This window comes from Zonotrichia leucophrys, chromosome 6 (genome assembly GCF_028769735.1).
Source record: "Zonotrichia leucophrys gambelii isolate GWCS_2022_RI chromosome 6, RI_Zleu_2.0, whole genome shotgun sequence".
NCBI lineage: Eukaryota > Metazoa > Chordata > Aves > Passeriformes > Passerellidae > Zonotrichia > Zonotrichia leucophrys.
Window position 1 is genome coordinate 35,322,862 of NC_088176.1, and position 24,178 is coordinate 35,347,039.

A 24,178-nucleotide genomic window follows, 5' to 3' on the forward strand; every position below is an offset into this window, starting at 1 on the left:
CTTAAATTGCAGCAAGGGATCAGGATAGCCTTTGTAAAGGGGAGGATAAGGAAGCACTGCTCTAGAGGAGCTGAGGAAAGGGGGTCCTGATTGTTTTGAGGGAGCAGAGGTGTTGATCCAGGATCTGCCACCACCAAGCTCCTCGTGCCTTGGAGAAGGGGAGGATGGTGGAGCTGATGACCTTCACTGGTCCTTTCTTCAGTTTGTCCCTTCATGATTCCTCCATGGAATGTGTGCAGAGCACCAATGAGATGGCATCTGGGAATCTACCAAGAGCTTCTTGGCGTTTATGTGGCATTTGCTTTGGCTCAGGAAACAAAAATACAAAAAAGAAACCTCCCATCATGTGCTTTGGATCTTTCTCCATGCACTCGCTGCTGCTTTTTATGTTGGCAGCACTTTGCCAGAGAGAGATGGTTATGTTGTTTCCAAGGGACTGCACCAGGGGTGTAATTGTAAGGGATTTTCCTGTGTCACAGAGGAGATAGCCCTGCCTTGGGTATCTCCCAAGAGAGAGGCCACTGGGACTCCTATGACACAAGATTTTCTCCCTCCTGAAGTCTGCCTGCTTTATTCTTCCTGAGGGAGATGAGGTGAAAAGGTCTCTGCTGCTGCCTTTTAAATCTTGCCAGAGGCTGGAAGAAAAGGAGAGGGGAAGGGCTGTTCCTTGTGGAAGCACTGGATGCTATATTGGGGATGGAGAGACACTCCAGAGCCAGCTGCACACTTGCAGAACAAACCAATCTGCAGCCTTGTGCTGGTGCTGCTGGGGACAGCCCAGGTGACAACTGCCCTCTCTGTCCTTCCCACCCCTCTTCCACCCTTGTGACTCTGCACAACATTCTCCAGGACTGTAACACCTGAACAGCCTTGGGAAGTGTTGCATGGCCAGCCAGCCTTCCTTTAAAAAGCCATGGAAGGGAAGCAGTTGCTAATTTGGGGAGGAGGTTGGGAATGCTGGGAAGAGCTGCCTCTCTGGGTGAATGTCTGCCTGCCTTCCCTATGCTTCCTGTGCGTTATTGCTGGCAAGCTTCCAAGCACAATTAAACCTCTGACAGATAATCATTGGTGGAGTGCTGTCCAGGGTGAATAACACAGGAATCAGGTATTTCCTTTTTTGGCACCAAATTGTTGCAGAAAATTTTGAAAGTCAAAAACAGAAGGAAAAATAATCTACTCATTTGACAAGCTCCCCAGGTTTTGACAGTTTGGCTGGTTGTGTCTCATCTTCTGGGAGCCACCAGGGGCTTTGGTTTGGGGTTTGTCTGTCATAGTTTGGGGGAGTTTGGGTCATAGCTGGGATGGGGTTTGGTGAATTTTTTGGGATGAGGAAGAAGGAGCTCTGCCAGCACATACTGCAGCCTGGGAGCTGTGACAGGTGTGGAGATAACAGATAACAGCCTTGTGGAGAGGTCCTGGCAGGCCTGTGTGGGAGGTTGCAGGACTGAGGTGCATTAAACAAGTAGGTGGGATCCCAAAAGCAAATTGGAGGCTGTGCTTTGTGCAGCACAGGAGATCAATCAGAGAAGCTCGGATGGACAGTGTTTGCTGGAGTTCAGTGGACTCTCTTAGAGTCCATCAGTGTTTCTGAGTGTTGCATTCTGTTATATTCACATTTCAGGATTTAATTTTTCAAGATTTTTAATCTTTCCATGTTTTTGCCATTTCCTCCATCAGTCCTTTTTGCCTGGTGGAGTCAGCACCTTCCTGCTGTGTCTGGCATGGGATCTGCCCTTGTGCTTTGGCCAGATGATTTGGAAGAGTGATTGTTCTCTGCTTTTCTCCAGTGTTTTCCATCCCAAGCTGTGGACATGTTATACAAACTTTAATTCAAATATATCATCCCTTAGCAGGTGGAAAGATTTCCGGGGGGAGCACAGAAATTCTGCAGACAGACTGGTTTTGTTGCTCTGTGTTGAGGCACCTCTTCAGAAACGCTGTTTAATTTTTCTCCATGCTTGTCAGTGGGTGCCTGGCGTTTGGTTTGTTCCTTCCCCAGAGGGGATAGCAGCACCATGACATGCTGATTTCCAACAGAGAGCTCCTGGCTCTCCAAGCCTGTGCCCTCATTCACCACTGCTGCCCATGGGGACACGCTGGGGCTGTGCTGCTGAGCGTTGTCATTCTGGGCAGAGCAGCTGAAGCTGTAAAGGCTGCAGATCCTCCAAAGCCTCCCTTTCATCTCTTTGGAGCTGTCCATGCACTGGGTTGTCTGTCAGCATGGTCCTCCTGCACGTGCTCTACCATGGAGGCACAGCCCAGTGGTGCTCAGGCTGTTCACACCCTTTCTGAGTGGGATCCTGGGGTGGATAAACGTCTTCCACCCAGGAGAAACAGCAGAGGAGGGATTGCTGGTGTCCCATCCTCAGCGTGGACCACGCAGCAGGAATGATGGTGAGATCATCCACAGCCATAGCTCCTGGAGCCCAGCCTCCCAGCCTCTTCCTCCCAGCCTCTCTGAAGCTGCTAATTTCTGTATTCATTCCAGACATGGAAAACAGGACCCTCCCTCAGCTCCCTGCCGAGGGCAGTGGGGTTTGTGAGGTGGATTGTCACAGGCTAATGACATTACAGTGCTGAGTCACCAGGGACAGTTTTGTGCTGTTGATCTGTAGTAGCCCAGCCCTCAGGCACTGCTTTCTGGGCTGGAGTTCACAGCAGAACTGCCTGCAGTCCAGGGAGAGGTGTGTGTGCACATCCGTTTTGTCCCAAGGTATCCCTGCTTGTGAGTGGGAATTTTTAATTGCCAGCATCGCAGTGAGTTGTTGCTCCCTCGGCATTTCCAAGGCTCTCAGCAGAGCTGCTTGGACTTTTTCATTAATTCAGGGTGGGTCTTTTTTTGGCTGCCTACTGTAAACGACGTAAGGCTTTAAAAACTGATCAATAATCCTGATGGTAGTAGCAAAATCCAGGCCAAGGCAGCATGAATGCGAGCCACAGATTACGTGAAGGAAGTTTTAAACACCTCTGACTCCCTTCCCTTCCCTGGACTTGCTTTGTCCTCCCACCTCCCCGTGCTCCTCCAGCTGGATCCATTCACATTTCTCATGCTTGTTGAGCCCATGACAGGTGATTTAAAAGCCCCAGTTTGCGTTGGCACCTCCGCTCTTCATAACCAGAGCCGAAACACATCGCTGCTGTCCTGCTGTGGATTGGCTGTGATTTATTGCTGTTGCTGGCAGGCTGGAGCACAGAGGTGCTGGCTCATTCCAGGAGGGATGGATGTCTGTGGGAAGTGAGCCCCCCGAGGAGGACAGCTTGACAAACACCCGCACTTGGGAACGCGACGTCGTTAAGGCGCCTGTTTTAACTTCTTCATTGAGGAGGCATCCTCCTCCTTGCCTCAGCAAAACTTACTTCACAGGCTTGAAAAGGGGAAGAAAATGTGGCAGAGAGGCATCCCGGGTTGATCTGTTGCTCTGCCTTTGATAAGGAAGTTGTTGTGGTTTAGGGGTTGAAGTTTGTACAAGCAGTTTTGGCTCAGGTTTGCAAGGAAAGAGCGGTTTGATGTGTGATTCTCTCTCTCTCCCAAAACAAGTCTTCAGCCTCTTGTCTTCCTTCAGAAAATGGTTGTCTCATCCCAAGGGAGGTCTGCTGGGTAATTTGTGGGTAATGGAGGGGAACAGACCTCAGAGGAAGAAGGGTTTCCAGCATCTGAACAGAATTGTCTTTAGGGAGAAAATGTGGTGTCAGAAATGACAGTGGTGCTGCTGGCTTTTCCTGGCTCAGGATAAATGACTTTGGGGGGAGAAGTGGAGGAAAACCTGCTTTCTGGGAGCTACCACAGGGCTGCCTGCCTTTCATCACGGCCTGAGTGGTGTGTCCTTGGACCCAGTCCCCAGGATGGGAGAGGGAGAGAGAGGAGCACTTGGACCTACAGTAGTTTGCAGGCTGACCTGTGAAATATGGGTTATCCATCGTGCAGTTCTCTCCTTCTCTTGAGAGCTCATGGCTTTTGGGGAGGGCAGTGTGGCTGTAGTCTGTGCCATCCCCCACAGATCCTGGGATGCTGCTGCTGCCGCTCTCCAGACACCTGCTCTGTCCCCATGGGAGATGCAGGCATCCTCTCTGAGCACTGCCCAAACCTTTGGCTGTGGCTTGAAAGGCAGGGCACATCCCTGGAGCCAGCTTGGAGGTGCTGGGTCTGGGGTTAAAAGTTAACAGTGCTCTTTCCTTATTCCATTCTAATTCAATTTGGGAAGGCAGCAGGGAGATGGAGGGCACTTAGTCCTCTAAGTGCTATTCCCTTGATGGGAGTTAGTAGCTTGCACTGCATGTGTGGTGTTGATTCTGTAAGCTGACCTTTACCTCCATCAGGTTCATTCTCATTTATAATACTTAAAAAAAAAAAATCCCGGCCTCCATCCTCTTATTTATTCCTTGGGCATCGAGGACATAAATCCTTTGGCATGTTTGGATTTATAGAATTACTGTGCTTTTGCTGAGCCTCACGTCCCACTCCAATCAAATGACACGGCTCTGCGGGTGATTGCATTTCTCCTCCCCTGCCTCCCTCCTGGCTGCTCCTGATCCACATCTCCTCATGCTCCCTGCAGCCTTTCCAGGGAAAGGTGGGCCCTTGGCAGCCACAGGGAAGGATGGGAAAGGGAGTCAGCCAGTCTTGGGGTTATCAGTGGTTGCTTCTGAAGGGCAACAACCTCCAGGTACCTCCTTCCCTGGTGCAGAATGAAAATGCTGAGATGCTTTCCCAGGAGGCATTTCATCAGCTCTGCTCCAGGGCTCCTCCAAAACCAGAGCGTTTCCGTGGTGGCTGGGGAGAGGGGGGAGTTATAAATATCTTTCTTGGCTCTGCTTGGCTTCTCCTCAAGATAAATAGAAGTGAAAGTCAAAAGCAGAGGCTTGGCTCTCTGCAATCTCTTCCCGAGTCCCCAGGGACCTGAGCGCAGGATGCTTTTGTGATGGGAAGCCACTTCCTGGTGTTCCAGAGGTGTTGGAGGGTTCCTGGTGTTCCAGAGGTGTTGAGGATGACGTTTGAGGGGCCTCTCTCCACACTGCCTGAGGCAGGTCTCAGCTGTGCTGTGATCTCCGTGCCTGGAGTCCGGTGGTTTCTGTCATGGGAAGCCTCAGGGAGCACAAGGAGCATCAGTGAGAAGCCAGCCTGAAACAAGAGCAGAAAAAAGTGTCTGTGGTTGTCCTCTAAATCTTGTAGCATGTTTACTCTCAGAAAGTACAGCTACATTACCAAAAATCAATAGTTCTAGCTGCGTTCCTCCCTGGGAAACACACAGCTGCTCGAACACACGGGAGGTGGTGAATCTTAAAAAAGCCAAGGGAATACAAAGTGCTTTGCTACAATAGCTTTGCTGCACTTTTAGCAGTGTACAAATGGAGGGCCTTTGACCTGGGCAGTGTCTTCTGGGGCTCCCCAGTCATCCTTCTGCTGTGACATGCCTGAGGCTATGTGAGGCAAGAGGGGCTTGGGGAGGGTTTGTCTCATTAACTTAGTTTTGCTTTGAAGTACATGTGTTTAGTGAGAAAAACAGGTTGTGGTGTTCAGCAACAGCATAAACAAAACTCTTCCTTTGTTATTTTGTGGAAAGGTGTGACTTCTAGCACTGCTGATGGGTCTGGCACATCCCAGCATTTAATTTGTTTTCTTCATGGAATCCTGGAATGGTTTGTGTTGGAAGGGACCTTAAAGTCCACCTTGTTCCATTGCCATGGGCAGAGACACCTTAGATCAGAGTGCTCCAAGGTCCTTCTAACCTGGCATTGCAAACTTCTAGGGATCCAGGGGCAGCCACAGATTCTCTGGGCACCCTGTGCCAGGCCTGCCCACCTCACAGGGAGGAGTTTCTTCCCGGTATCTGAATCATGCTCAGGCAGTGGGAAGCCATTCCTCTTTGTCCCATGACTCCATGCCCTTGTCCAAAGTCCCTGTCCAGCTCCCTTGGAGCCCCTTTAGGCACTGGAGGTGGCTCTTGTCAAGCCTTAGTACTCCTTGCTTCCCAGCACACCTGCCACTCCCTCTGTCAGGAATCCAGAGAGAGGTAATTTCTGTTTTTCCTGGGTGGAGAGGGCTCTGTGATGGGAAGGAGTGAACAGTGTGAGCAGCCACTGTGACAGGGACAGGTGTGAAGGATTGGGGTGAGTGGGCACAGTGCATTGCAGGCAGCCCCAAAGACCACCATCCTCCCTTCTGAGGTCAGCCAAAACAAAGAGAAAGGTGACCAACCCCTTTTTACTGCCATCTCTTATTAATGAGACATTTTATCCTAAGTCCTCCAACATGAACGGCGCAGGCTTTTGGGAACATAATTAATCTTTCTTGTATAAATCTTTAATTGTGTGAAATGGAGTTTGTGTGGCTGTCATCATTTCTCTTCCTCTCTTTTCCTCCTCTCCTGGTTTGAGATGCTTCCTTAGCACAGCTTTTTTATGCAGGCTGCTCTTCCTTAGGGCACTGACCACTCACAGTGTCCCTTGAGGCCACCACGCTGCCCTGGGGTCTCTTGCTCTGCCCCCAGATGGGCAGGGAATCACTTTCCCTATGGCTCTTCTCCTTTGTGGAGTGACAGCAAACCCAGGAATTGTCCTGAAAGAAAACTAACTGGTCTCCTCTGGAAAAAAGGGTACAGAATACTCTTGGGACAAACAACAAAAGAGCGGTTGTGCCCAAATCAGTGCCAGGCAGAGCCAAATGCCTCTTTGGAGGAGGCGAAGTGCAGCCTTTCAGATGCTAAGTAGTTATTTGGGATTTCAGTCAGTCCCTCTATGGAGGAATTGATGCACCATTGGCTCCAGGAGGATTAATGTGTTGGCTTTCCTTCTTGCCTTCTGTAAAGGGCAGCGAGGGCTGGGGGACTGTCTCAATCCCACGCCTGCAGGGACAGATACAAAACTGAATAGGAGACAGATGTAATGGACATTTTGGAGATCTCCAAGGTGGGGAGAAGCCACTGCTCAGGTTCTCGGTGACTCACAGCTCTCCTGTTAAACAGAGCTTTCCAAATTAGCATTTCCACCGAGAAGCTTTTCCTGAGGCACAGCTGATGTTCCCAGGTAGAGCAATTTCCTGCTGCTTAATGGAACGGGAGGAGCACTTTGTGCTTGGATGCGACGATGCTTTTCCAGCAGTAACTTCTTGTAAGGAATTCTGATGTCATTTTTCTTGGTCTGCTCGGTGGGTTGGATTAATGGGCAGGGCCACACCCCCTGGGCTCCGGAGCTGGCTTGCTTTCCTTAATTTGCACTCAAGTCTTTGCGGAACAAAGACGGATTTGTTGAACAAAGCGGGGTCAGTGCTGGGATGAGGAGCCCTGTGCCTCCAGCCTGCTACTTTGAATTAGGACTGAGCTGTGGCTGTTAAGTCCTGCATCCTGTGGCCTGGATTGGTGCAAACCTGCTGGCCTCAAACCTTGCTGCTGCAGAGCCTGTGACCTCGAGAGCCATCCTGGGTGGTGCCTCCAGAGCAGCGGTGCCTCCCCACGCTCCCTCAGTGACACAGGCAGCAAAACAGGGCAGGTTTCAGCAGCTGCTGCTGTAGATAAAAAGAGTTCAAGTGCTGTCTTTAGTGGGAAAAATAACCTAAAGAACACTTTGATATAAAGGCAAAGCCAATCTGTGAGGAGAGGCTTTTGACAGGGCCAGCTCCTGTGAGAGAGCCGTGGGCCAGCTGCAGGCTCCATCCCTCTGGTGCCCTTCAAGTGTTTTTTTTTCTTCTTCCTTTCAGCTCTTTGAGAACTTCCACTTCGGGGAGGTGCAGCTGGACTCGGTGCGTCTCTCCCAGAGGTTCTCCTCGGACGCCTCTGGCTACTACGCCACATCTGGGCAGCTGTGCTTCTCTTGAGGCGGCCATGGCGGGTCTGCTGTGGGCATGATCCCTCAGTGAAAGGTTTTATAGGACATGAATCTTCGATGGAAACCTGGGAACTCCAAGCTGGGATGCCTTGTGACTCCTCCAAAGCATGGGAACCATGGTATTTCCCTGCAGCTTTTTCTGCTGCCCTCTTCTTTGAGGCTGCCTTCCTCCTTCTTCCCCCAAACATCACAAAGTTTCCTCTTTGATGTCTGTGGATTGCTGGTTTTCTAAGGAAACGACTAGAACTGGGGCTTTTGGGGCATCACTGGTGTTTAAATGTGGGGTTTTTTATAGAAGAGGGAAGTTTGTTCTTAAAATAAGTATTTAAAATCCAGGAGAGCTTCACCGGAGCACGATTTAATGATATTGAGGTCAGGCATTGCTTGGATCTCCAGCAGCGTGCCTGTGTGATGTGGATCTCCAAATAAATTAATTCCCTTCAAAAGCAAAGTGTTTATCTCCTGTTGCATTGATAGTTTCTGTAATTAAACTTCCAGCACAGCACATAACTATGATAATAAGAAAGCACTGACGGTTAGAGCTCTTTCCAGTGACCGTTTCAGAGCGTGTCAAAAAACATATGCCTTGTAGGTGGTTTCTCCATTAAAAGCAGCACCAAGCTCTTTGATTCCATTGTGAATCCTTCAGAGATCTCAAGACAAAGTTGTTTTTTTCCTGTAAATCTCCACATTTGGTAAAAATAGCGACACAGGATTTCGACTTGCCCTAAGATGAACGCTTTGGAAAGTGGAAGGTGCTGGTGCTTGGGTGTTTTGTAACACACAGGTGCTGCTGCCCATTCCTAGTTGCTTCCATGGATATGGAATCATGCTGTGGTAGAGGTGGAGAGTGTCTCAGCCAGGGATAGGGGTGCTCCAGCAGCACCCACATGTCCTAGTGATCATTTCTAAGAGACCTTCACCCCTTTTCCTCCCTCCAGAGTGAGCTGGCTGCTTGGCCATGCACAAACAGCAGTGGGAGTCATTCAGGACCTGGGATTGCTTTGCTTTTTCCCTCCAAATGTATTGCTGTTTATGTTTCCCAGACCAAATTGCCTGTCTGCTTTCAAGCCTGCCTGTCAGGCAATCAAATCATCTGTGCTTTTGCTGGGTGCCCTTGCTTGTCCCCAGCCAGAGCCGTTGGGCTGTTTGTGTCCCTTTCCTTGGCGTCAGAACGCCTCTGTGCTCTCCAAAAGCCGCCTTGCAAGCGGTTCCCTCGGGGAGCAGAGCACAGCACGCACTCACGGGGAGGTGCTGAGAGCACTTAACACCAGTTGCTGTCATCTTTCCGCCAGCCTGAAGAGGTACTTGGCAAATCTCTCTGGAACAGACCCGGGAGCTGCTCACGCAGCCACCAGGAAAGGGGAGGTGCACCTTGGGAAGCTTCTGCCTGATGAGTTTTTAACAACTCTCAATGAGAAGTTGAGGCAAACACGGGTTTTTGACAATTGGAGCATGCTCCTCCCCTTCTCACTTATGTAAACATGTTTTAGTGACAATTCTTTGGGAAGTTGGTTGAATTTCGCTGGTAAGCAGCTTATCCCGCTGCTCTAGCCTGGCACAGCAAAATTCATTTCACACCTCCTTCCCCAGGCAGAATTAAGGATTCTGATCTTTTGCCTGACATCACTGGGGTTTGCTGGCAGTTTTCCTTCCCGTCCCGAGCATCCTGGCAGGGAGAGGAGAAGCTGGATGTGTGCTGTGGCATCCCCAGCTGAAGCTGTGAAGGAGCTGCAGCTGGGGTGAGTTGTCACTTGTTGCCTACCCAGATTTCCCCCTGCTCAGAAGAGGGGAAAATCCAGAAGCGAAACCTTGGGATAGGGGAGGATTCTTCCCTGGGGCCCTAAAATGCTGTGGTGGGATGGCCAAGGAATGGGAACCACAGTGTGGGCATTGCAGGGAGAGAGGTTGGAGGATGGGAGATGCCAGGGACGGGGGGCTGTGGAATGGGGGTGGGAATGGGACTGGGAATGCAGGATAGGGTGTGCAGGTGGGGATGTGGAAGGAATGGGGGATGTGTGATGGATCCATGGTAAGAGTGAGAGATGTGGGATGTCTGGTGCTGGATGGGGATGTGGCAGGGGATGCAGGATGGGGGATGTGAGATGGGCGCCTGGCAGGGACCAGGGCTGCTGGGTGAAGGATGCAGGATGAGAACATGGCAGGGACCAAGGGATGCAGGACATTGGATGTGGGATGGAGACTGGGTAGGGACCAAGGCTGCAGGATGGGGGATGCAGAATGGAGATGTGATGGGGATGGGGGATGCAGGATGGGGACTGGGTAAGGACCAGGGATGAGGGGTGCAGGATGGGGGTGTGGAATGGAGACGGGATAAAGACCAGGAATGCAGGATAGAGGATGCGGGAGGGGGTGTGTCAGGGATGGAGGATGAGGACGCGGTGGGCACCGGCAGTGCAAGACGAGAACTTCAGGATGAGGGTGTGGCAGGAGATGCGGGGCGCACGATGGGGGACGCGGGACGGGAGCAGGTCAAGGACGAGGGTGCAGGACGGTGACGGAAAGGGCCCGGTGCTGCGGCCGTGCCGAGCCGTGCCGAGCCGTGCCGGCGGCTCCCCCGCCCCGGTGTCGGCGCGCAGGTGCGGCGGGCGCGGCGGAGGCCCCGCCCCGGCCCTCCCGCCGGTGCCGCCCGGTGCCGCCCCGCGGCCGCACTCGCCGGCGGCGCCTCCCCGTGCGCACCGCACCGCTCCGCACCGCGCCCGCTCCCCCCGGCGCTGCGGCAGCATGCGGGGCTGCGGCGGGCGCCGCGCCCTGCTGGCCCTGCTGGCCCTGCTCCTGCCCGCCGCCGCCGCCGGCCCCGGGCCCGCCACCGGCCCCGCCACCGGCCCCGGGCCCGCCGCGGCGGGGGAGAGCCCCGGCAATTTCATGGAGGACGAGCAGTGGCTCTCGTCCATCTCCCAGTACGGCGGCAGGATCAAGCACTGGAACCGCTTCCGAGACGTGAGTCCGCGCCGGCGGCGGGGCGGGGGGGACGGGACGCGCTGCCGGGCACCGGGAGCCCCCTCCCCGCCTCCCCGCGCTCCCCGCCCGCCGCTGCGGCTGCCGCAGAGCGACCCTCCCCGGCCTCGGCCCCACGGCGGTGCCCGCATCCCGCCGCGGCCGTGGGCGGCTGCCGGCCCCGGTGCCCGGTGATGCTCCGCGGCCCCGGTACCCGGGGGATGCTCACCGGCTCCGGCAGCGCCGCCGCCTCCCTGCCCGACGCCAAAGCTGCGTGGCCAGGGCTTGATGCCAAAGCGACCGTCTCCGGTGACCGGGGGTGCTGTCTGCGCCCCGCACCCTCTGCCCGTGCCCCACATGGGGGTGCAGGCGGGGCTGCGCTGTGGCCTGGAGCCCTCGGTGAGAGCGCAGGGCACGGGCATCCCCCGGGACTGCGCTCCCCGAGCCCTCCGGGTGCCTCCGGAGCCCGCGCGGTGCCGCAGCCGGGGCCGGCGCTGCCTCGGCGGGTGGTGACCCCTGGGGATGGGGGGGACGCCAGAAGGGAGGATGGGGATGCAGGCAGTGCTGGAGGAGCGCTGGCACACTTGGCACAGCGGGCTCGGGATCCTGTCACCCCTCGCTGCTCCACAGCCCTTGCGAGCAGCCTCGATGGCATTCAGCTGCAGCATGCTGCTATGGAGCAGTCGGGGTTTTTCCTGGGCTCGTTTTACACCTGCTTGTGTCCCCCGGGTGGGGGACGCGGTGCTGCAGCCCCATCCTGGGGAGCCCCAGGGCACCTGCAGCAGCCGGGCGGGGAGGGGGCACAGCCCGAGCCAGCCCCCGTGGTCTTTGTTCAGATGCACACCCGGGTTCACCTTGGCATCCAGGAGGGGATGGATGGATGGATGGATGGATGGATGGATGGATGGATGGATGGATGGATGGATGGATGGCAGCAAGGGAGATGTGCCCACCGCAGGGCAGGGCAGGGGGCACCACCCCCGAAATAAACCATTTGGGGGGCAGAGCACGGGTGAGCGTGCCAAGGTGTAAATTCCTCCCCTGGAGAGCCCTGCCCACAACACCCCCGCCGGCAATGCCAGCCCCGGGCACCTCGCTGGCTGCGGTGCCCGAGGGGAGGGAGCCTTGTGGACGTGCCCCCCTGGCCCTGAGCATCCCGGGGTTCGGGGGGATGCCCGGTGCCCATCCCCAGCACACGTGGGGCCCACCCTGCCGGGGCTCGGCTGCCGTGCCGCGGGGCTGCAGCCCTCCTGGCGGTTAGCTTGGATTAATAAGCAAATCCATGGATTTGTGGGGTTTTCCGCTGAGCAGCGCCGGCGGGGGGATGCAGGGGAGGAGGCCGGGGCCGCAGGGAGCTGCCGGGCGCCGCAGCGTTACCAATCACGGCACGGGAGCGCGGCTATCGATTGCGGTGCAAACACCGCCGTGCTGGAGCGACACATCCCCTCCGGAGCTGCCTCCCGTGCCGCCGCTCCCTGCTGCCACCCCAGAGCCTGCCCGCCCTCCCCAGGCGGCGGGGATGCTCCTGCCTTGGCGCAGAGCTCAGCCCGAGCATCCCGTGGGGCGGGCGGTGCTGCTGCGGGAGGGGTCGATCCCTGCTGTCCCCCGCACCCCCGGGATGCTCTCGGGTCCTGGGGGAGCAGCTCTGCCTCCCCAGGCTGCGACATCCACCTCGGTCCCCTCCTCCTGGGCTCACCACTGTGGCAGCGCCGTGGGGATCCCCCGAGCTCCTCACTGGGCTCCCAAGGGCTCCCCTCCTCCGCCCGATGCCATTTCCATCCCCATTCCCTGGCTCTCCCAGCTGGCTGATGGGGGAAGGCGTTATCCTGTGTGGAGGCTCTCCAGGATCACAGGTCTAGAGCCAGAGATGGGGAGGCCGTTGGTGTTGGTGCCAGTGATAGCCAGGGCTGGTGGTGAGGGCTTTGGAAAGTCGGGCTGCCCCGCTGGCACAGGGTGCCTGTCACTGTGGGTTGGGGCCGGGAGCAGCGCTCTGGCTGCCCCAGAGCTGACGGTGGCACTCTTTTTTTCTTTTGTCGGTGCCGGCTGGGCCGTGTCGCTGCCGTGCCGCCAGGAGGTGGAGGTGAGCCTCGAGGGGATGGCACCCGCTCCTGGGGTCCCTGCTCCCCGTCCCTGCCCCGCGGGGGTGCCCTGGGGTGTGTGCCGATGGCCCCGAGCCGGGGGATGGCACGCCCGGCCCGGTGTCACCGTCCCCGCCACCTGCACTCATGCGGGCTCTCCCCGATTCGCAGGATGACTACATCAAGAGCTGGGAGGACAACCAGCCCGGGGATGAAGGTACCGCTGGGATGGGTTTGGGATGGAGCACTGTGGGCTCCGTGCCAGCCAGTATGGCGGGAAGGGGGCGTCGCACTCTCTGCTTGCACCCCCGGGCTTTCCCTTCCGCTCGGAGCGGTGCTGAGCTCGCTGCGGGCCAGGAGCAGCAGCTGGAGCCGGGGCTGCGGTCAGTGGCGCTTTGTGCCGGCGCTGCCGGGCTCCCCGGGGCGCCCCCCGCCCCAGCGCCTCTGTGCCCGCAGCCCTGGACACCACCAAGGACCCGTGCCAGAAGGTGAAGTGCAGCCGGCACAAGGTGTGCGTGGCGCAGGGTTACCAGCGCGCCATGTGCATCAGCCGCAAGAAGCTGGAGCACAGGTAGGAGCGGGGCAGGAGCCGGGCAGAGGGAAGGGGGCCCAGGCGGGCGCTCAGCGCCTCTCCCCCTGCAGGATCAAGCCGCTGGGCCCCAAGGCGCACGGCGGCTGCAAGCCCTGCCACGCCGCCCCGCTGGCCGCCGTCTGCGGCTCCGACGGCCACACGTACAGCTCGGCGGTAAGGACGGGGTGGCGCAGCGGGGACGGGGCCGCGGGTCCCCCCGTGTGCCCCCGCCGATATCCCGGTGCCGCCCCGCAGTGCAAGCTGGAGCAGCAGGCGTGCCTGGCCAGCAAGCAGCTAACGGTGCGCTGCGAGGGGCAGTGCCCCTGCCCGACCCCGCACAGCCCCGCCGGCGACACCAAACAAGGTGAGCGCGGTGCGGGGCGCCGGGGGAGCGTCCCGAGCTGGGCCCGGCCTGACGCTGCCCCGCTGCACCCCCAGAACTGTGCACCGGGCAGGACCTGGCCGACCTGGGCGACCGCCTGCGCGACTGGTTCCAGCTGCTGCGGGAGAACGCCAAGCAGAACGGCACCGCGGGGCTCCCCGCCAGCCCCAGCTCCGGTACCGGTCCCTGCCACACGGGGAGGGCGCGGGGGCTGCTGTCCCGGGGGGACCGGGCAGCCACGGGCTCCATCCTGCCCCGCAGCGCTGGAGAGGAGCGTGGCAGCCGCCTGCAAGGAGGCGGTGGGGTGGATGTTCGCCCGGCTGGACACCAGTGGGGACCTGTTCCTGGAGGCGGCCGAGTTGGCCGCCATCAACCTGGACAAGTACGAGGTGTGCATCCGCGCCTTCTTCAACTCCTGCGACACCTCCAAGGACGGCCGCGTGTCCGCCCCCGAGTGGTGCTTCTGCTTCTGGAGGGAAAGTGCGTCAGGACAGGGGGACACGGCGCTGAGGGCTGGGGATGGACACCACGGGGTCAGGGGGAGGCACTCCGGGCGCTGGGGGATCTGTGTCCTGTGGGATGCATGCCATGGAATGGGGAATCACTGCTGCGGGATTGGGGTTGTGCCTCGTGGGGCTGTGGGGGATCCAAGGGGTGGTAGGTGCATCACGGGGGGATGTATGTGGTGGGGTAGTGGGCAATCCTTGCTGTGGGTTTGGGATGTTTGCTTTCGGGGGAGAGGTACACCACAGAGTTTGGAGGGGCTGGAAACCATGCAGGGATGCATGCTGTGGGTCATGGGGAAGAACGGCTTGGGTGCAGGGGGATGTGCATCATGAGGGATGCACAGTGTGGGCTGGAGGGACACACACTGTGGAGCTGGGGGATGTTATCCATGGGGGATGCACACTTTGGAGTTAGGGGATGTTATCCTTGGGGGATGCACACTGTGGAGTTGGGGGATGTTATCCTTGGGGGATGCACACTGTGGAGTTGAGGGATGCACACTGTGGAGCTGGGGATGTACTCCATGGGCCAGGCTGGGTGCACACCATGGGGATGCACACAATGGGTAATGCACAATGTGGGGTCTGGGGGATTGCACTCCATGGGGAATGTGGAGTTCTGGGTGATGCACACCACAGGGACGAATGCTGTGGGTTTGGGGGCGCACACTGTGTGGGGTGAGGGGTTGCCCGCTCTAAGAGCAGCATGTGGCCTTGCTGCAGAGCCGCCCTGTCTGAGGGAGCTGGAGAAGATCCAGATCCAAGAAGCGACCAAAAAAAAGCTGGGTGAGTGGGGCAGCCCAGGGCCCTTTCCCCAGCAGTGCCCGCGCAGCCGGGCCGGGATGAGGATGGGGCCCTGCCTGGGGGTTTGGCACTGCACGTGTTTGGGGGGGTGGGGGGCCGTGGCTTCCCTGCAGGCACCTTCATCCCCAGCTGCGATGAGGATGGCTACTACCGGCGGGCGCAGTGCGAGCCGGGCGGCGGCGAGTGCTGGTGCGTGGATCAGCACGGGGCCGAGCTGACGGGCACCCGCGGGCACGGCAGCCCCGACTGCGGTGAGAGCTGCGGGGGAGCCCCCGGGGCACGGGGCTGCAGCGCGGGGCCGCCCCGAGCCTCTGCCCCTCGTCCCTGCAGATGAAGCGACGGGGTTTTCGGGAGACTTCGGCAGCAGCGTGGGCTGGGAGGACGAGGAGGAGAAGGAGCCGGAGGAGGCGGGCGAGGAAGGCGAGGAAGAGGAGGGCGAAGCAGGCGAGGGCGACGACGGCGGCTACATCTGGTAGAGGAGCAGGAGAGCCCGGTGGGCGGCACGGCCGGGAGGCAGCCCCCCAGCCGGGGGTCCCCGTGACGCCCCCGCTGCCGGTGTGGCATGGGGTGGGTGCTCCCGCTCCGGTCCCGCGTGGGACGGGGACACGGGGCGCTCGCGGGGCGGGGGGGGCCGCTCTTATGCGAATTTGAGCTTTTTTTTTTTTTTTTTGGGTAGAGCCTTGTAGGCCTAGTGTGCTGCTGCGTGGTCTTCAACCGGGCAAATGGCGCTAATAAAAGTGGGAAAAAAAGGAAAAAACAAAAAAACCCCAACATACCCCCTTATAGATAAGCTGCCCCCACTTCCTCCCCGCATCCCCCCTCATGTTGTGCTTGCGTGGCTGCCCCGGCCCCGGCGTTGTGTAGCGGCTGTGAAATAAATACCCCGTGCTGTGTCAAACGCTGGCCCGCCCGTTCCTGCCCTGTCCCGTCCTGGGGAGGGGGTGCTGCGGGGCCGTGCCCCCCGTGAGCGGGCTGGGAGCAGGTTGGGGTGGGGGTGCCCCTGTCAGTGCCCGGGTTTGGCTCCTGCACTCTGCTGCCGTAAGCTGGAATGGCCTCCCTCCCCAGGGACATGGTCCCTCCCCAGGGACATGGCCCTCTCCATGACCCCACACCTTCCCTTTCCACGGGCTCCAGAGCCATGGAATGGCTCAGAACTGTCCCCCCTCCCCCATCTTTACCCCAGCCCCAAACAAGACCCCAACCCAATCCTGCCCCTGACCCAGAGGATCCCTCACAGGACCAACCTGCCCCCTAACCCACCCCAGCCCTGGCGAGGGCCTCCACCACCCCCAGCAGCCACTGAGCACACGGGACACCAGGGCCTCAACTCACAGCATTTATGGCCCCGGGGAGAAAATAAAACAATCGTACAGACCCCAGACCTCCCCACCTGGGGCTGTCAGCAGCTGTCCAAGGCACTGTGCCATATCCCCTGCCCCGGGGTGCCCGTGCCCCACCGGCTCCGTGCAGTGCAGGCGCCTGGGCCCCGCAGCACCGGGGCTGCAGAGGGGATGGCAGCGCCACCCCCGGCACCTCGGTCCCTGCCACAGGTCCCCGGGAGGGGGCTCAGAGCTTGCTGGGGGGCCCTGGCCGCTGCTGGAGCTGCCAAGCCGCTCTCACGCCGTCCCCCGCCCGGTTGAGCCCCGCGAAGGCGGCGGGGTCGCGGGTGCGGCGGTATCGCGCCACGAGCGGCTGCAGGACCGTGATGGGGATGCAGAAGTTGAGGTGCGGGTAGGTGGCCCCCGCACTGGTGTCCCGCGTGTTGCTGGCCACGATGCCTGACGGGGAGGGAGCGACACCCGCGTCAGTGGGCCCGGCCGGGGGACACCCACCCATGGGACACCCCCGGTACGGGGACAGCCCGGGCTCACCCATGAGGCTCCCGCTGCCGGAGGACACGAGGGGGCCGCCGCTGGAGCCGCCGTGCACGGCGCAGGTGGTTTGCAGCATGACGGGGCGCCCGGCCACCGCCAGCACGGCCGAGAGGATCCCCGCGGTCACCGAGGGGCCGCACGCCCGCCCCAGCGCCCCGAAGCCCAGCACGGTCACCTCTTCCCCTGGCACGGGAGAGGCAGCAGGTGGGGACACGGGGGCGAGGCAGCCCCGATGGAACACCCCGTGTGCCCCCGGGCGTACCTGGGAGGAAGGTGCTGGCCAGGCACGGCGGGACAAAGTCTGGCACGCTCTCCTCCAGCTCCACCACGGCCACGTCGAAGGGGGACGACTCCTCGGTGGCGAACACCACACGGCCCCAGAGCACGGCGGCGGCATCCCTAAGGACACGGTTAACGGGATGTGAGGGCGGGGGACACGCAGGTTTGGGGGGTTGAGGTTTGGGGGGGCACAGCTGCACTCACTGCCCGGCGCCGGCCGCCGGTGTCACTCGGAGCGGGGCTCTGGCCTCCACCACGTGCCGGCAGGTGAGAAGCAGCCTCGGCGCCAGCAGCACCCCGGAGCCCCAGGTGGCCCCGCACTCCACCAGCGCCGTCCAGCCCAGCGGGTCCCGCCCGCCGCTCGCCGGCACCGCGGCCACCCAGGCGGGCACGGGCGGCACCGCGACCCCGGCCTCGCCCAGGACAGCGGCGCTGCAGCGCAGGATGGCGGCGAGGGAGCAGAGCAGCGTGAGCCCGACCCACTCGGCGCCCTTCCAACACAGCGAGGCGGCGATCACGGCCACGGCGCGGGGCCCGGTGGGCGAGGGCACGAAGGCGGCGCCGCCCTCGGTGCCGGGCAGGCAGCGGGCATCAGTGAGCACCAGCGCGTTCTCCTCGCCCGCCAGGTTGCTGACCACGCCGCGGCTCAGCGTATTGAGGAAGAGCTCGGGGCACAGGTCTCCGAACGGGGACCCGCAGGCCAGCAGCGCCTGTCCCTTGCGCAGGCAGCCGGCGCTGGCCCGCGCCGCCCAGCCGCCCTCGGCCGCGTCCAGCCCGGGCACCCGCAGCCAGGCGAACCAGGGCAGCGCCCGCGGGTCCGTGCCCGCCGCCTCCTCCTCGGCCCCGAACCGCCAGCGCTCCGCCCGCCCGAGACCGCGCTCCAGCGCCCGCCGGAACGGCGCGCACGGCACCAGCGCCAGCAGCCGCGCCCCGAGCTCCCGCAGCCCGCCGGCCTCGCCGCGCAGCACCACGCTGAGCCGCGGGCATGGCCGCAGCGCGGAGGGCGGCAGGGCGGAGGGCCGCGCCCAGGCGGCGGGGCCGGTGCGCAGGAACGGGGTGAAGACGGCGGCGTGGCAGAGCACCAGCCCGGGGCGGCGGCTGAGCACCAGCCCGCTACCGCCGCCATCGCCATCGCTGCCGCCCGCGCCCCGCACCCGCACCGCGCAGCACGGCGGCGCCGCCGCCATCACCGCCACGGCCGCGCCCCGCCCCCGGGCCCGCCCCGCGCGCCCATTGGCTGCGGCCCCGCCGCGCGCCCTCCCCATTGGCCGGGGCGGGGCGCGCACGTGGCGGACACGCCCCCGCGGGGCCCTCACGGGTTCCGAGGCCCGGCCCGGCCTCGCTTGCCGGGACCGCCGGGCCAGGCCGGCCCCGGGCCCGCTCCCGGGACATCAGGGGTGCCCGCTCGGAGCCCTCCCTCGGCCTCTGCGAGAAGGGGGATCACGGGCCCGCAGCCGCCCCTCCGCCCCCAGGGCCCAGCCCTGCCTCTCGGGACACCGGCAAAGCCCCCCCTTCCCCGGGACCCTTGGCCCGGACACCCCACGGCCCCGCTCGGTTCCCACCTCACCCGCAGCACGAACGAATACCAAACCTTTATTTCCAACAGAGGTACCGGGACCGGGAGAATCCCTTTGGGAGAGCTAAAATCGCCCTGGATACCGGGAGGCAGAGCCAAAGCCTCCCTGCCCCGATTCCCCCCAGCCCCTTCCTGGCTGCCTGGGCTCGGTGTGGGTTCGTCACACCAAGCGCAAAGCCCCTGCAAGCCATGAGCTCTCTCTGCTTGCCAGCCCAGAGGCAAGCAGCTCTTCCATCCTGCCTGTTTCCCTCTCTGGCTGCACCACGCAGATCACAAAACCATGGAATCACTGAATGAATATCCTGATTGGAAGCGACTAGGATTGAGTCCAGCTCCTGGCCTTGCACAGGACAGCCCCAAGAATCCCACCCTGTGCCTGAGAGCGTTGTCCAAAGGCTCCTGGAACTCTGTGGCTGGTGTTTTGATGGCCCCAAGGCCCAGCAAACACCAAGCCAGACTGAGGCTCGTTGCCCCTTCGGAGGAGAAAGACGTGTCTTTATTGAACTGAAAATGAGTGCCAGACAGCAATGAAACTTCAGACAAAAAAAAAAAAAAGTCCGTTGAGAGTATAAAAGAAACCGGTTTAGTCTACATTAATCACCTCATGATATGCAAATGTCAAACACTTCCATGCTACAGCCACCAAACAGCTCCATGGTTCGTACTGTGATGGCGTGGCCAGAGGAGCCTCGACGGAGGGTCTGGCCTGAGGGGATCCAGGCAGCCCCTTCCCACTGCACACCACCCCAACACCTGCACCAGGTGCTCCTCCCCAACTAGGAAAAAAAATAAAATAAAATTAAAATCCCTGTAAACTAAAGAAGCTGGGATTGCACACCTCAGTCCCAACGGCAGCTCGCCGTCGTCGGTCAGCGTGACACAGCACAGCCACCCTACAGCTCAGTTAAGCCCAAATGCTATGTTTATTGAGGACTTCTAATATCGTGATACCTTGCTTCAGTAATTTGTGAAATACCTAAATACTGTTAAATATATTCTTAAAAAACCCTAAACCAGACTCTGGACTAAACAAGATGAACGTTAAACTAAAAAGTTAGAAGGGACGCCATTTACATTAACACTTTCTTTAAAAAATATAATTGCTTTTTTCCTTTTCTGTTTGTTTGTTTGTTTGTTTGTTTGTTTTTGAAGTCAATTGACCACAGTGGTGAGACGTGCTCTCTTTTTCAGCTGTTACACTGCAGCGTGCAGAGTTTTGCCTTCCCAGGCTGGAGCAGCCCCGCTGTCACCCCACTGGCAGGGACAACCCAGGGACGGCGCTGCCTCCGGAAAAGAGCGGTGTCACCACTGTGCCATAGGGGCAGCTGGAAACCAGGAGTCTCTTGGACAACGCCAGGAAAGCCTTCCATGTTCTAATAGAAAAGTCCATAGGAAGCTGAAGTGAACAGGATCAGTCCAGAGGAGTTGACTCTCGCGGCCGTGGGCGTCAGTCGATGTACTGCGATAGCCAGCGGAAGCCCTCGCCGTAGCCTTGCCTCTTGAGCACGCTGCACATGAACACCTCCATGGGGCGCGCGTTCAGCTCCTTCAGTGGCACGTTTCCCTGGGGAAATCCAAACTGGAGTCACATCTGCACCCTGCTGCCCTTGGGGGAGCGCCCAGCGAGCCACAGCCATCAGGGGAGCTCCTCTCACCAGCCCTGTGTGTGCGCTGCATTCTGGACAATCCAATCCCGGCAGCCTCAGGGCAGCATCACCAAAGGGCAGCTTTGAGTGGGCAGGGACCTTAAAAATCGCCTCATTCCACCCCACTGCCTGGTCCCACTATCCCAGGGTGCTCCAAGCCCTGTCCAACCTGGCCTTGAACACTGCCAGGGATCCAGGGGCAGCCCCAGCTTCTGTGCCAGGGTATCACCGGCCAGGGGTATATGTACAAATCACAAACGGGACGGGACTGCTGTGGAACGTGCCTTGAGCTCTTTTTCTGCTGACCTATCTCATGGCTACTGCTTAGCTCTAATCACAGTTCTACTGTCTCTGAGGCCTGCCTTTTGCAGCATTCCCAAAACCCTCTGCTTTTGTGGATTCCGACACCAGGGCCTGCCCACGCTCACAGGAAGAATCTCTTCCCAATTTCCCATCTGAGCCTGCCCTCTGGCAGTGGGAAACCAGTCCCTCTTGTCCCACCACTCCATGGCTTTTAAACAGTCCCTCTCTCCTAGCCTCCCTTCAGGCACACCATCATTATTATCATTGATTAACCTGGACCAATTAATGGACAAATTCCCATCAATCCCAGCTGGATCGGGGCTCAATCCAAGGAAGCAGCCAAGGCAAGGTGTGGACGGCTCCTACCTTGCCTGTGGTCTGTCCGTAGAGCCCGAAGATCTCCCGCAGTTTCTCCTCGCTGATGGCCTCTGGTCTGTCGATTTTGTTTCCCAGGATAAGGATTGGCACGTTGGATATTGTCTCGTCTGTCATCAATGCCTGTGTGCAAGAGCCAACAAGAGTTGAGCAGAGAGGTGGAAAAAGGAGTCCTTGCCTGAAGGAAATGGTTTTGTTTAAGCTCTGGGACCAACAAGGGCTCGTTTCTGGGGCTTCCAGACTCCACAGGATCCCTGAGGCTGGAAAATCCCTCCCAGCCCATGGAGTCCCAGCTGTGCCCAACCCAGAGCACTCAGTGCCACCTCCATCCCCTCCTTGGACACCCCCAAAGCTCCCTGGGCAGCCCCTGCCAAGGCCTGAGCACCCTTTCCATGCAGGAATTCCTGCTGCTGTCCAGGCTGAGCCTCCCCTGAACCCAATGGCCAGAGCAAGGACACTCAGGCCTCTCCAGCTCTGTGAGAGATGGCTGTTATCCGTAATTCAGCTGATCAGAGGGGCTGGAGAAGGGAAAGAAGGGAAGTGGAATTACATTAAGCTCAACTTTGGATTCCATAAGCCGTGAGTGATCTGCACAGTCCACCAGGAACACAATCCCATTGATGGCAGGCAGGTAGTTCTTCCAGACCCGGCGAGCTGGAAAACACAGGGGACAAACACAGCCCTGTGAAATCCCCACACAGGGAAAAATCCACCAAACCTCAGCAAGCACGGCTGCCTTTTTAGCCAGGCTGCCTTCCTTCCAGTAGTTTTCTGTATAAAAGGGCAAAAACCCTGTGTTTAAAACTTCTAGAAAGTGCAGAAATAAAAATCCAGCAATTATCCAAACTAAATTATATCTGAGTCCTCCACAGCTAAAAATACTTCAGGCAGCAGGGCAAGAACTGGCAGCATTTCCTTCCAAGCAATCCTACAGCCAGGAGGCTGCTTCCACGTGTTGTTCCATAAATAAATCCAGGCAACAAACAATTAGGCACTGCTAATTGCTGACACCCTCAGGATCAATTTTTGGTCATTTTTTTCCTTACCTTGTTCATGTCCACCCAGATCAAAAGTCGTGAAAGTCATTCCAGCAATCGTCAGCTCCTCTGATGCTGAAATGGAAAGCACAGGTGGGATCCAGGAAAACAGGGAAGTTGTGACAGACAGAATTTCTTGGGTATCACACACACTCCTCTAGCAAGGAATTCCCTGAACTTTCTGGAGAATTCAGGAGCAGTTTCCCAAAATCACAAGCAGCAGAAAATAATTCTTCCTGCTTCCCTGTGAAGCTTCAATTATTATCCTTCTTTTCACTAGGAAAATCTTCCCTTTCTATCAATAGAACCACACCAGTTGCTGGGCATTTCTAGAGAGGAAAACACAGAACTTGAGCTGCACTGTGGTTCCCCAAGCTGAAGTGGATCTGAGACCCTCAAATCCCCCAGGCAGAGCTCCCTCCTCCACTGTGCCCCCCAATTCCAGAGGGAAAGCCACACCAGGAGGCTTTTCCCGGGACACTTACTGGGATGTAGCGTGGGGACGTGCTGGCCCAGCCTGTCATCCTTGAGCATGTGCAGCAGAGTGGTTTTCCCTGCATTATCCAAGCCCAGGAACACCAGCTTTCCAGACTTCTTGTACAAACCTGCCAGGAGGAGGAAGGAAGCAAGAGGAGAACTCCAGCGGGCTCACCCGGAATGCCACGCTGCTTTTTTTTGGGAAGGCCTTTCCCAGAGCTCTGCTGCCACCTGTGCACACTCCAGGGGCAGCAGGGAACACACACACAGCTCAAACAGCCTTTTTCCAGGGCATGTTTACAGCAATGGGCATCTCCTGAGCTCCTGCTCCATTCTTTCCTCCATCCCAGCAGTGTGCAGCACAGCATTATGGATCAGTCTGTCCCCTCAAACTGAACAAACTCGTAAAAGACAGCAGTGAGCTGTCCAGGAAAATGTGCAAAGCAGGGAACAGTGAGCTGTCTTCTTGGCATAAACTGATTTTTGTCATGTGTGCCAGAGGAAAGCTCCCAGAGGTTTCCAACATGGCTTTTTCTCACCCCATCTCTCATCCTCCCTTCAAGAGGGGATCAGGAGAATGTGCACCCCATCCTCCAGCAGGGAGTTCCACTGGAATCCAGGACTCTGGAAGGAGGATGAGGAGGATGGGGTTCCCTCCCTGGTGAGGCAGCACCTCTGCCTGGGGCTGGACAGGCCTCCAAAGGGCAACAGAAACACTGAGTGGGAACCCAACACCCCTAAATACCCCCAAAGTTTCTCTGCACCGGTGTAAAAGCCCCTTTATAGATAGAGAGCTGCCTCAGCACACTGTGCATGGCCAGAGCTGCTGCTCACCCCCAGCCCCGGCTCTTATGGGGTGCAGGCAGCGGGAGAGGCCAAACCCACCCCGAGGGGGCTGCCGGGCATTACCTAGGAACTGCAAGACGCTGCTGAAGCCGTTGTAGAGCCATTCGAAGATGAAAGACATCTCTGGAAACAAAATGCCTGCGGGGGACAAACCCCAAAGCCCGAGTTACGAAGGGTCCGTGCCCAAAGGGAGCCACGGGCAGGGGGTGCGGGACGGGGATCGGGGGTGCCGGGAGCGGGAGGGATCGGGGGGTGGAGGAGACGGGGGATGGGGGGCACCGGGTGAGGGGCACCGGCCTCAAGGGCGGGCGGCGCGGCCTGGCCCCCGCCCCGCCCCCGCTCTGCCTGCGTGTCACCCCCCGCGCCGCCGCCGCCCCTCTCCCGGGCCCGCCAGGCGGCCGCCGCCCCGCCGAGCGCCCCGCCGGGCCCGCACGGCCCGCACGGCCGCCGCCGCCGCTCACCCCCGGCTGCCCCCGGGCCGCCGCCGCCGCCGCCACCGAGTCCCGTCCGCGGCCGCCGCCAGCGCCCCGCCGGAAACGCGTCAGCGCGCGCCCCGCCCGCTTCCGGCCCCGCTGGCCCCGCGCGCCGGGGGCTGCGACGGGCGGCCCCGGGAGGCCGCGGGTTCGAGAGCGGCCCCGGGCGGGA

At 59.3% G+C, this 24,178-nt stretch overlaps 4 protein-coding genes across 6 annotated transcripts in view; 2 read left to right on the forward strand and 2 right to left on the reverse strand.

Annotated features, from left to right (window-relative positions):
- Positions 1-8,445, forward strand: part of ASCC1 (activating signal cointegrator 1 complex subunit 1) — a 34,589-nt gene extending 26,144 nt beyond the window's left edge. For all 3 annotated transcript variants that reach the window (XM_064717355.1, XM_064717356.1, XM_064717357.1), the window contains exon 10: positions 7,694-8,445. In XM_064717355.1, coding sequence (XP_064573425.1) covers positions 7,694-7,810 — 117 coding nt within the window. In that variant the 3' untranslated portion in view covers positions 7,811-8,445. The remainder of the gene's footprint in view (positions 1-7,693) is intronic.
- Positions 8,446-10,167: 1,722 nt separating this feature from the next.
- Positions 10,168-16,018, forward strand: SPOCK2 (SPARC (osteonectin), cwcv and kazal like domains proteoglycan 2). The gene is made up of 11 exons (XM_064717359.1): positions 10,168-10,782; positions 12,851-12,859; positions 13,029-13,074; positions 13,314-13,428; positions 13,500-13,602; positions 13,684-13,792; positions 13,867-13,986; positions 14,072-14,290; positions 15,040-15,102; positions 15,234-15,371; positions 15,451-16,018. The coding sequence occupies exons 1-11, from the start codon at positions 10,183-10,185 to the stop codon at positions 15,594-15,596; spliced, it is 1,668 nt and encodes a 555-aa protein (XP_064573429.1). The 5' UTR covers positions 10,168-10,182; the 3' UTR covers positions 15,597-16,018.
- A 424-nt stretch (positions 16,019-16,442) lies between these two features.
- Positions 16,443-18,460, reverse strand: TYSND1 (trypsin like peroxisomal matrix peptidase 1). The gene is made up of 4 exons (XM_064716631.1): positions 17,478-18,460; positions 17,257-17,393; positions 16,992-17,177; positions 16,443-16,898 (listed from the first exon to the last, which is right to left on the reverse strand). The coding sequence occupies exons 1-4, from the start codon at positions 18,458-18,460 to the stop codon at positions 16,687-16,689; spliced, it is 1,518 nt and encodes a 505-aa protein (XP_064572701.1). The 3' UTR covers positions 16,443-16,686.
- Positions 18,461-19,749: 1,289 nt separating this feature from the next.
- SAR1A (secretion associated Ras related GTPase 1A) lies at positions 19,750-24,076 on the reverse strand. The gene is made up of 7 exons (XM_064717139.1): positions 23,995-24,076; positions 23,597-23,671; positions 22,696-22,815; positions 22,220-22,285; positions 21,724-21,827; positions 21,165-21,296; positions 19,750-20,413 (listed from the first exon to the last, which is right to left on the reverse strand). Exons 2-7 carry the CDS (start codon positions 23,652-23,654, stop codon positions 20,297-20,299), a joined length of 597 nt encoding a protein of 198 aa, XP_064573209.1. The 5' UTR covers positions 23,655-23,671; positions 23,995-24,076; the 3' UTR covers positions 19,750-20,296.
- Between the last annotated feature and the right edge of the window lie 102 nt (positions 24,077-24,178).

What these genes read in the sequence shown, in the direction of transcription:
- SPOCK2 (XM_064717359.1), top strand. Translation starts at nt 10,183, where the DNA reads ATGCGGGAGGGGGTGTGTCAGGGATGGAGGATGAGGACGCGGTGGGCA. An exon ending in CAACCAGCCCGGGGATGAAG is followed by an intron (nt 13,075 to 13,313) that starts GTACCGCTGGGA and finishes CTGTGCCCGCAG; the next exon opens with CCCTGGACACCACCAAGGAC. An exon ending in GCACGGCAGCCCCGACTGCG is followed by an intron (nt 15,372 to 15,450) that starts GTGAGAGCTGCG and finishes TCGTCCCTGCAG; the next exon opens with ATGAAGCGACGGGGTTTTCG.
- TYSND1 (XM_064716631.1), bottom strand. Translation starts at nt 18,460, where the DNA reads ATGGCGGCGGCGCCGCCGTGCTGCGCGGTGCGGGTGCGGGGCGCGGGC. An exon ending in CCGGCGGCCGGCGCCGGGCA is followed by an intron (nt 17,394 to 17,477) that starts GTGAGTGCAGCT and finishes CCGTGTCCTTAG; the next exon opens with GGATGCCGCCGCCGTGCTCT. An exon ending in GGCCAGCACCTTCCTCCCAG is followed by an intron (nt 17,178 to 17,256) that starts GTACGCCCGGGG and finishes CTCCCGTGCCAG; the next exon opens with GGGAAGAGGTGACCGTGCTG.
- SAR1A (XM_064717139.1), bottom strand. Translation starts at nt 23,654, where the DNA reads ATGTCTTTCATCTTCGAATGGCTCTACAACGGCTTCAGCAGCGTCTTG. An exon ending in CAGCGTCTTGCAGTTCCTAG is followed by an intron (nt 22,816 to 23,596) that starts GTAATGCCCGGC and finishes TCCTCCTGGCAG; the next exon opens with GTTTGTACAAGAAGTCTGGA. An exon ending in TCTGGGTGGACATGAACAAG is followed by an intron (nt 21,828 to 22,219) that starts GTAAGGAAAAAA and finishes TGTGTTTTCCAG; the next exon opens with CTCGCCGGGTCTGGAAGAAC.